The following is an 11,290-nucleotide window of genomic DNA, read 5'->3' on the forward strand; positions in this document are numbered from 1 at the left end:
CAGAAATCTTGTTAACCACTAACATATACAGTCAGGTAGATAAATGGATCTTTCGCTCAGTAGATACTTATTAACTGCTGGTTAACTATGTCTAATAGGAACAAGAGTTTGTTCAGAAGCAACAACAAGAATTAGATGGCTCTCTGAAAAAGATCATCCAGCAGCAGAAGGCAGAGTTAGCCAACATCGAAAGAGAGTGTCTGAACAACAAGCAGCAGCTCATGAGAGGTGTGTGGAATTACGCAGCATGTGTGTGTATATCAGATATCTCAAAACGTTGCAGAGATACATACCTTGGAAATTATTTGAATGTTTTCCTTTGCTACAATGATAGAGGGAAAGATTAAGAAAGTTGAGGTAAAGAAGAGGGAAACAACTTTTTAAAATTAAGAAATACTGCAAGATCTAGGGGGAGGAAACAGCTCAGTGGTAGAGCACATGCCCAGCGCGCACAAGGTTCTGGGTTCAATCCCCAGGACCTCCGTTAAATGAATAAATAAACCTAATTACTCTCCCCCCCAAAGAAAACCCCATAAATACTGCAAGGTATAGAATTCCTTTATGGCAGTAGAAGTGAACATAATCCTTAAAACATCTTTTTGTCCAGATGATGCTAGAAATATACCTGAATAATTTTATTTACTCATTATGCCTTATAATGTTGGTATACTTAATTGGCTACATGATAGGATGGAATTTTAAGCACTTATTTCCCCTAACAAATACCGTAGACTTTTTTTCTTTCTTACTGAGATGATTACATGGAATTTTGATATTGGAGCGGGGCATTCACTGTTTATAGGACATTAGAACAGGATGCATATTATCTTTACATTGGTAATATTTATAACTCAAAATGTCCATGTGTGTATGTCAGTGTATTAAGACACTTTTATGTAAATATTGAAGGCCGAAGTACATTAGTAAAAAGAGCAAAGTGACATTTTGAAAATTGCTTTCTTCTCCTCCTAGCTCGAGAAGCTGCGATTTGGGAGCTTGAAGAACGACACTTACAAGAAAAACACCAGCTGCTCAAACAGCAACTTAAAGATCAGTATTTTATGCAAAGACATCAGCTACTTAAGCGCCATGAGAAGGTTAATGAAAGGAAAATTTGTTCACTTTTTTGTTCATTTTAAAGTTTGCAGAGCTATTTATCTTTGAAACTTAGGCTTCTTAGAGGATACCTTTTAGATTTTGTTTCTTTCTTTTATCCTAAAATGTCTTTGATGAATTGGAGTAATTAATTGTATGTTGATCATGACTGCAAACTTCTTTTCTATAAATTCCAAGGAATGTAACTAATTACGATGCTTAAAGACCTCTATACGTTATAATCTTCATCTTGTCTCTTAAAGGCAGTTATTTTGGCTCCATTTCTGGTTCAGGTATCTTAAAAATATAGACTCCCTATACTTAGTAAAAGAGAGTCAATATGAGACTCTTACCTAAAAGCTTTATTTTTCTTATAAATTATTTTTTGCCTAATATTTTGCTGGTTGGTATGCAACAAGGAGAGAGTAATTTGGGGAAACAACAGCAAAATGACATGTTTGAGCATACATGTGGGTACTGAGTATTAAATTATATCTCCATCACTGGATTCTGTCTAAAACTTTCTTAGGAAACAGAACAAATGCAGCGCTATAATCAACGACTTATTGAGGAATTAAAAAACAGACAGACTCAAGAAAGAGCAAGACTGCCTAAGATTCAGCGCAGTGAAGCCAAGACACGAATGGCCATGTTTAAGAAGAGTTTGAGAATTAACTCAACAGCAACACCAGATCAGGACCGTGACAAAATTAAACAAGTAAATAAGCAAATTACTCTCTTCTCTTTTAGGTTTAAAAATTTTGTATTGCCCTTATTGGTACCACATAATTGTGTTGTAAACATTTAGAGCCACCTTGGGCTTTCTGATGTTCACCACGGCTGTGTGGGCCGGGGCTAGACATATGGCATATGCCAACTCAGTCTTCCTCAGGTGCTGGCCGCAGAGAGCTGTTTTCTCCCATGCCTCACGTCAGATCCAGGGCTAGACTGGCCCTAGGAACAAGATGGCCAGGTTTTTAGTCAAACATACGGCCTTATACAGTCACAGGTCCCACACACAAACTAACGGAGGTCACAAAGCAGATAGGAGGAACAAGGTTTTAATCAGAAGTGTCTCCCCACCTCCCTACTCCCCACCAAAGCCATGATGCAGACTCCAGCATTGAGTCCCAGTGTATTATTACTTGCAGCTTTAGTTTATTATACTTTAAGCTTCGTTAAATTCCTTAATTACACCTTTGAAAGATGCAGAAATTACATTACTTGATATTTATCTTTTGTTTTTCTTATTTATAGTTTGCTTCTCAAGAAGAAAAGAGGCAGAAAAACGAGAGAATGGCTCAGCATCAAAAACATGAAAATCAAATGCGGGATCTTCAGCTGCAGTGTGAAGCCAACGTCCGCGAACTGCATCAACTACAGGTTAGTCCAGACGCGTGAGGACAAAGCTGGTGGCACGTGTGCAGCGCAGGTGGCTGGTTGTGAGGAAGTAACGGCTACTCAGAGGGAGCGGCACCACGGTGCTTGTGAAGATGGGGTTTAAAGATTCTCTTTCCTGTGTAGACCCCAGTGAAGATCAGCTTAGTGTCACAGGCACTTGGTCAGATTTTATATAACCGTGATTAATATGCACATGGAGCTAATTTATAATCTAAGGAGTTGAATCCTTCAAAAGTACTATTGAGAATTCTTAATATATTTTGCAAAGAAGATGAACAAAGGTTTTAAAATGATGTGGGCAGTTTTATTGTATTTGGAATTTAAAATTTCTTTTTAATTTAGGGAGAAACAGTTCATTTTCTCCAAACTTTTTGAAAAAAGCGATAAATATATGGTAATTTTTCTCCTAAAGAATTTAAACACTACTTTGGAGAGGACTGTTTTTGAACCGTACCTGAAGCCTGCAGCCTGTATGTCCTAAAACGCTGATAGCTTCCAAGGAGCGTGTACATTGTGGGTATTCTACATGTTTGCTTACCTTACTAGAGCAGAGTAGTTTCTGGTCCCATGTTCTGGTGGTACCTTTGGGTAAAGTGCTTGCAGGGCGCCCTCTGAAGTGTCTGTCTCCTGAGTGAACCTTCCTAGAAAGGGAAATGAGGATCAAACTCGTTCTTTCTATTCAAGTTCTCTCCACATGGTGAATAACAGCTCTAGCCTCTAAACTTGCCAAAATGAAGCTGTGACTCATTTCATGATTCTTGGCCCTTGATTGTTAGCAGAGAATTTCAACCTCAGTAATAGCTTGATGTTTGATGAATACTTTATTGTTTTGTAAGATAATTGTATTGTGAATAGTAGCTAACTTGATCGGAAATTTTTTAATCCAAACTTTATTTTCAGAACGAAAAATGCCACCTATTGGTTGAGCATGAGACTCAGAAACTAAAGGAGTTAGATGAGGAACACAGCCAGGAATTAAAGGAATGGAGAGAGAAACTGAGACCGAGGAAAAAGGTAATTTTATGATGATAGGTTTTCTTTTTTATGGGGGGATGTTTATTTATTTATTTAATGGTGGTACTACGGACTGAACCCTGAACCTCATGCATGCCAAGCATGCAGAAAAAAGGTAATTTTAAAAGCTTGAATTAAAATATGCTTGCATTCATCCATCCCTCCATCCTCCCAGCTGTTGGCTCTTTACTTAATGTGTGTCAGGTAGTGTCAGGGACAGGAGATGCAGAGATGAAGAGTCAGATTTTCCCCCAAAGGTTCAGAATCTAGTGACAAGCAATTGCAGATCAGTAGGAGCATTTCTATGAAGGAAGGAAGTACAGGATACAGAGCAGAGTAGCACAGTGTACCAGCAAAGGAGGAGGAGTGCTTACATCTGCCCGGTGAAGTCAGGAAGCGTAGAGAGGAGATGCCTTGTAAACCATGAGGCTTGAAGGATGAGTAAGGCAGGCAGACAGATTGGAGTGGGATGGAGCAATTTAAGCACAGAAAAGAGAATGAGTGAAAAGAATGTGTACTGGAACCATAAGTAGCTACCTATCATTGTAGCATTAAGGGGAGTGGGTGCCTGTGTGTTGGCATTCCAGGGGGAGAGAAAGAAGGGATGACAGCTTAGTCTGGATGGGTCAACTTGAGCTAGATTACAAGGCCCTTATGTGCAGGGTCAATTGATGATCTAGTAAAACAGGAATGGCCTCCCTCCCCCGAGCCAGCCAACCACCATCTTCGTTCTTTGTGCTTGACTCCCTGCTAGCCTGGTCCAGTTGATCAACCATTTCCGTCTTTGCTGTTACTGAATGAGTCTCTCTCTGCTAACTCTCAAACTTAAACCTTTATTTTCTCCTGTGCTTCCTACCTATCCTCCCATTTATCTAGTCAATTGATGAAGAAAATATATATTTAGCACCTACCATGTGCGAAAGCTTTCTGGAAGAAATGAACTGACCAAGTCAGCTTTTTAACTTGCATTTTATTTATTGTTAAGTTTTTGGACAGGTACCACATTCCTGTGTTTCTGAATTCAAAAAGTGGGGTGAAAGAGGGGTGAAAGTGAGAAGTCCCTCTTCCTCCAGGTCTTTCACTCTCTGCAGCCCAGCTTTTGCCTCAGGCTCCTCCCAGGTTGAACTCGTTGGCAGTGGTCACAATGCTATAGTTTTATCTACCTGTTCTTGTTAAAAATCTTTTTTCTTTTTTCTTTTTTTTAGTTCAGATGCTTCATAGCTTTATTTCATAGGTTTATTTCAAATTTTTTATTTCTTAACATTCTCTTCTCGCCTGACTTTTGTGACATACTCTCTCCTTTCTCTCTGCTCTTTATCACCTTTTCTTTGTCTTCTAGTCACCTGAAATGTAGGCATTTCCCAGTTTTGCACTCTGAGCTCTGCTCTTTATCTTGATGACCTTGTAGCTAATCATGGCTTCAACTGCTGCATGTTTAAGGATAATTCCAAATCTTACATAGAACACAAGTTCTAAAGTCATACAGGTCTGGGTTCAAATCTCTTTGCTGACACTGACTAACTTGGTTACTTAACACTTCTGAGCCCAGTTTTCTTTATTTCTAAAATGAGGATGTTACTGGGATTGTTAAGACAGTTCACAGAAGTGATGTGTGCAGGCCTTGTCCCAGTGCTTGAGATGTGGTCAAGGCCCAGCGAGTGGTTGTTACTGCTGTTATTGTTTACTGTTTCTAGTATCAGTTCACGCTCTAAGCTCTCATTTTCCATCTGGATGTTCCATTCCTCCTCATTTCATTCATTCTGTTCCATTATCATCTCATCAAAGGCTTCTTTTCTTGATCACCGTGTATAAAATAGCCTCAGTGCCCACCACCAGACACACTTCTTATTGTTTGTCTTCTTCCACCAGAATGTAAGCTCCTTGAAAGCAGGGACATTATCTCTCTGTTCATTGATAAATACCCAGCTTCTGGAGCAGTTCCTGCACACTGTAAATGATCAGTACATACCTGTCATGTGTTGTTGAATGTTGACTAAAGATCGTAAACTCAGTGGTGATACAATTCAACTCAACATCTTTTTTCCTTTATTTCCATCTCACCTTTCCCCTCTCTAAGTCTCACCCACCATCAGATGTTCTTCCCAACATTCCTGTTCTCTTAAGTGGCATGTAGGCTAGAAACCTGAGTTATTTTTCATTTCTATCACACCCCACATTCAATCAGATGACAGATAATTTTGACTCTCTTTTCATAAGTTTTTCCCATTACTGTCTTCCTACTATTTGCTTAAAATTGTTTGGTAATGTCCTCTAGTTCTGGTCTCTAGTTCCCATCCCTTTCCTCCTACTTGGCTGCCGTCATCAGAATATCTCTGATACTGTTTTAGTGGTGTTGATAAATCTTCAGTTCCATCAGAATAGAATATAAATGCCTTGCTTTGACTCTGAAGCCTTCATAGAGCCACACTTGGGCCACATGAGCCTTTCTAGCTTTGTTCCCACTAGCCTGTTTGTTCCCAGTTCATGTTCCAGTACTGGGTGTAATCACCATTCCTCACACCAGCTCCGCAGTTTCCTGCCTCCGCGCAATGTTTCAGCTCGTCCTGTCTGTCAGATTCCTATCTTTCCTGTGAAACTAAGCTCGTGCTCTTCCTCTTCTGAGAAACCTTCCTGTATCCTTCCATCTTTTCCTATACTTTGTGTCTTTACAGCAGCGCTTCTCCCTGAGTCTCTGTCCACAGAGTCATTGGTACCTCAGATACTTATCAAGCACTTACTGTATTTGCTCTGAATTGTGGTAGTGTAAAGCTGAATCTGGTTTAGGTCTTAACCTTCAAACAGTTTATAGTTCAATGTGGAAGAAAAGACATGCACATCAATAATCAAAATAAAAAACAGAAAATGGTGAGTTCCACGTGGGAGAGTCAGATGATAGTTAACAATAGGTGCTGTCTGTTGAGTGCCAGTATGTATTAAGTACATTATTATCACATTTAATCGTCACATAGCAACCCAGAGAAGTAGATGGTATTATGGCTATTTCATAGCAGAACATTGAAATGATTATGTAATATAGAGAAGTTAAGTCATTGACCCAAGTTACCCATTCATGTGGCTGAGCCGAGACTTGAACCTCGAGCTACGCAGCCTATGGTCCTAGCCACTGAGCAGTCTCTGCTTCCTTAGGATAACATACAGGGAAAGTCTTTGGGACAAATAATTTTATCTTGACTCTCAGAGTAAATTCTATTTGTAATACCAGTGCGTAATTTTTTTTTCCCTTCCTTTTTAAGACACTGGAAGAAGAGTTTGCTAGGAAACTGCAGGAACAGGAAGTGTTCTTTAAGATGACCGGGGAGTCTGAATGCCTTAACCCTTCAACACAGAGCCGGATTTCCAAATTCTATCCTATTCCTAGCTTGCATTCCACTGGATCTTAACATGGGAAGCAATCTGTGGTTCAGTTTTGGCTTTTTAAATATGTCGCTCTGTTCTCTTCATCTTCTGCCACAGTCTGTGTCAGACAGCTCATGAAGACAATCACCTGCCTCACCTTCTAGGTGTTTTGTTGTTGTTGTTGTTTGTTTGTTTAGCAAAGATGAAGGGAAAGGAGCTAAGACAGATGCTGGGCCATGTTGGCAAAATAGCATCTTGCAGTAATTCCCTAAGGTGATTTTGTATATAGTCTTAAAAATTGTGTTATTTACACACTGTTACCTGAAAAACTGGTAGAGATATAATGTTTATAAAGTTATTTAAAAAAAACTGTTACGTCATTTAAGTATTAGTAAATATCTTTTTACCTGACTTCTCAATGATGGATAAAGTTTATAGTTCAAACTCTGCTATAGAGAGTTGGAGTAATTTTCTTTTGGTGAATCAGGTCTCATGAAGAAGTTACAAGTTGCTCAAAATATAATATTGATTCAGTAAATAAATCTATTATCTTTAAATATTAGCAACATACTCTTTTAAAAGAGAAAAACTATTTCAATAATTTGTCTAAACTAAGTACCTGTTTAGGCATGAGCAAACAATTAAGGGTGCTAGTTTTATTAAAATAGTGCCTAAAACACTAAATTTCAGTTAAGTCTAAAATAGCATTTTCTTTTTGGATTCAACAGGGACAAAACACCCTTAGCATTAAGCATTATTGTTTTTTAAATCTTGCTCCTGTTACCACTTGATAGAAATGTTCATCCTAAACTGTATGTTGCACGAAGTTGGAAAGGAGGAAAAAATAAAAGGTAGCTTGTAGATGTCCAGACTGGAAGTGTAGAGCTTACCAAATTCAAAGAGATGCAGATTTAGGTTATCTCAACTTACTTCCTAAAAAAAATACATGAGCTGGTTAAGCGACTTCTCCCATCTTAGCAAACCCTGTTTAAAACTCTGTCAGGGGCCGGCAGGCTCTGAGTTATACTTATGAATCTATTTTTCTGAAGTTAATCTTAAGAGAGGCATTTGTTCAGAATAGTTTTCAAGAAAGAATTTAAATGAAATATTTAGGCACATACCAGAAATGACTTCTTGTTGCTTTGAAATAAAGTCGTTTATATTTTGGTTTTATTTTGTTCTATGTTTAAATTATTGACTTCGATTTGAAGCGGGAAAAGCCTGAAACCTTTGCCATGTGGTTGCTGATACATGTAATTGTTAATGAAATGTTCACTCCCAGTCCCTCTTGAGGTTTAGGATTTCCCACAGGTGTCAGGTCAAACAGGATGACAGACCACCCTTTGGGGTGTGAGACAGTGCGTTGGTAGATGAAACTTGCTGCCTGCCATTTGTGGCCTGTTCTCTTATGAGTACTGGGTACCAGTTCTAGAGGTTTCAGTTTTTAGTTATTTGAGGCTGGTGAAAAACTCAAATGAAACTTTGTGGGAACACTGATTCATGTTAAGAAAATGTAAATATCTGTAGCTCTTTCTTGCAGTTAATTTGAAAACTTTGAGTGCTGAACCTTATTTTGTCAGTGGTTTTGATGATTAAAAATGCATGTGATTTTAATTTTGTAATTGTTTTGACAAGCATAATTTACTTGGACAACTTTGTAGGTAGCCTTAACTTCTGGCCAAGTTTGTTTTTTATATAAATATATTATACATATATATATCACGTATGGTTGTAAATTCATACACTTATCACATGAATGTGTTACTGTATACAAAACTCTTTTAATGCTTTATTCTCAAATGCTGGGTTGAAAAATGTTTTGAAAGCCTTTTAAAATATATATCTTTATAAAGTAATGTTCAGGATGATGATGGAAATTGTTTATATTGCTATGATAGATATGACAGTATAATGTTATCCAGTGTATTTAATGATTTATTTCATGAGGGAGAGAGGAGGAAGGTTCTCATACCACTTTCTCCTTTGAAATTTTCAGTTTATTGGCTTTTTAAAAATTAATACTTCAGGCAGTGGACATTTTTCCAGTATCATTTAAATGATATCCTGTGTGCTGAATAGTTTATGGCACATAATTAATTTGGTCTGAATATTTGGTTCTTTTTATTTCTTTCAACTTGACATTCAGAGTATTGAGTAAAGGAAAGAGGCTCAGAGTAGAACGGTTGACACTCCGGTAAGTTTATTAACAGCTCTTGCATCTCCCTGAAAACTGCCCTTTGGATTCAAGTGTTCACCCTCGAGTTCTCTTTCAAGGATGACCTGACCATGTTCATGTGGGCACTGGACTACAAAATGATACATGTATAGAGGTAAAAACCTTCATTTGAATACTTCCAGTTACATAAATCTTTTCAAAAAGTGTTTTGTCATAGACCATGCCGTTTGTACCCATCCCTGCCCACTTCTTGTTAGACCCTGTCTTCCCGTAGATAATAGTGGTCATTCTCTCTTGCATGAAGTGCAGGTGGGGAGCTGGGGAGGGGCACAGACTTCCTTGAAATCGAAGAGTAGTCAGATCCATTCCTGACTGGGTTGTTTTGTTGCTGTGGAAGGATGTGCTATGAAAGGCATAAAAGAAGTTCTCCCTCTGTGCACCCTAGTTCCCCAGCCTCCCCTCGTCTCCCTGTGCGCCGCGGACACGCCCACCGCCGCACTTCTGCAGGGCAAGCTCACGGAGCTCGTTGCACCAGGTTGCCTTTCCTAGTCCTGTCAATCCATGGTTGGGTGTGAATTGCTGAATTAGCTGCTATACTATATGGAGTCACAGTTAAGCTTTTTCTTACCCTTTTTATGGGGACGCTATAGGGTGGGTAAGGAGGAGATTTGGAGTGCTTGTACCTTGCTGAAAATATTAGAACTTTCCTGTGACAGGATACAGCAAATTGTAATTAAATATAAACCAGAACCAGAGCTACCTCTAAGTAGTGTTTCCTCAAGCACAAAGCTCTCAGGCATATAAGACCCACGTTAACGGAGGGTCTCTGATTTCTTGAGCATCAGCGAGTTTCAGAAGTGACTGTCTTTTGTATTCTTCTAGTTCCCTTATAACGACATACTTTTCCCCATTCCACACTGTGCTTAAATGACAAAGACTGCTGAGAAGCTAAATTCTATCAAATGATTAGCTAGAGATAACTGCTGATTAAAGGACAATGTAGAACTGAGGTGGAGGAGGAGAGCGCTTTAGTTCCAGTTCTAAGAGGCTTCTGATTGAATACATCAGTTCTTTTCTGGGAAATGATCTTTTACAGGAAATGGGATATTTTAAATGCTTTTCTTAAGTTGAAGGCACAACAGTTCATGCCTATTGTTGCTATCCTGTGGCTGACATGGTTTTGATGTAGCTTTACATTTTCTGCTATGAAGCTTGGGGTAGAATGTTACACCAGTTTTAAATGTTGGCTGTAGCTTTTTGTGATCCTTCTCTCATTTGCAGTGTAATAGCTTCACAAACAAAGTTTTCAGAAAGAATTTTGTTTCAGAAAATGCCTCTTGTTTCTTTGGGAGCAATGTGTCTTTTCAATCATGGGATTGACAAATGAAAAATAAAGTTATTTCTTAATCTACTTTGGGAAGCAGTCTTTCATTGAGAATTTCTGAAACTAGATTGTCCTGCCTGAGAAGGTTTTGTAGCATTTTTTAAATCCTAATTATATTTTAAAACGTGCAGTCCTCCAGATCTTCTGAACCTTCAGACTTTTTAGTGTTCCATACCATCTGTGGTCACCACACACAACAGTGTCCTTTTTACTAGTAACTTGGAGTGTCTTTTCATTGAGTAAACCCCTCCTTTGGGTGGTGCTTAAATATTTCCATCAAAATACTTATATATCATTTTTTATTTTTTTTCCGTTGGGATGGATTATTTTTCTCACCAAACATTTCACAAACTATATGACCTCACTTCTGCTAAAAATAACCTTTTTCCATCATTCATGTGTTCATGCAAGATTCAGTAGACACTAGGCTACATCATTTGGCAAGTTGTCAGCTTGGCTGGAGGGAGGCACGGCATGTCATTTTCTAATCCAGGAGCATTGCACACTACAGCACTCATGCTTGACTTTTTTTTTTTAATGAAACAAAAGAGACTCAGATCCACTGCCGTCCAGCTGAGGACATAGCTCATATCTGGGTTCTGTCTGGAGAAGCTAGCCAGTTTGGGCTTTTACCCTATTTTCCTTGGGCATAGGACTCTATGAAGACTTTTGGATAGCTTGGATAGGTAGATCTTGTAACTAGGGAAAAACTCTAAAGTCTGGTTAGTCAAAATAAGTATCATTAAGGAAAAGTATTACATCCTTGAGCTTCTAAAGCTACTGTTACAAAAACAAATTGATTTAGCCTTTAGGTAAAACTAAAATACGAAAAAGGCATGATGCAGTCATTCATGATGCATAAT

The 11,290-nt window shown here is 38.5% G+C and overlaps 1 protein-coding gene across 2 annotated transcripts in view; it reads left to right on the forward strand.

Annotated features, from left to right (window-relative positions):
• SLK (STE20 like kinase) overlaps positions 1-10,454 on the forward strand; it is a 54,278-nt gene extending 43,824 nt beyond the window's left edge. For both annotated transcript variants that reach the window (XM_072971825.1, XM_072971826.1), the window contains 6 exons: positions 99-228; positions 973-1,097; positions 1,625-1,813; positions 2,353-2,478; positions 3,397-3,510; positions 6,765-10,454. In XM_072971825.1, the coding sequence (XP_072827926.1) occupies positions 99-228; positions 973-1,097; positions 1,625-1,813; positions 2,353-2,478; positions 3,397-3,510; positions 6,765-6,911 (831 nt within the window). In that variant the 3' untranslated portion in view covers positions 6,912-10,454. The remainder of the gene's footprint in view (positions 1-98; positions 229-972; positions 1,098-1,624; positions 1,814-2,352; positions 2,479-3,396; positions 3,511-6,764) is intronic.
• The last annotated feature ends 836 nt before the right edge of the window (positions 10,455-11,290 follow it).

This window comes from Vicugna pacos, chromosome 11 (genome assembly GCF_048564905.1).
Source record: "Vicugna pacos chromosome 11, VicPac4, whole genome shotgun sequence".
Taxonomy (NCBI): domain Eukaryota; kingdom Metazoa; phylum Chordata; class Mammalia; order Artiodactyla; family Camelidae; genus Vicugna; species Vicugna pacos.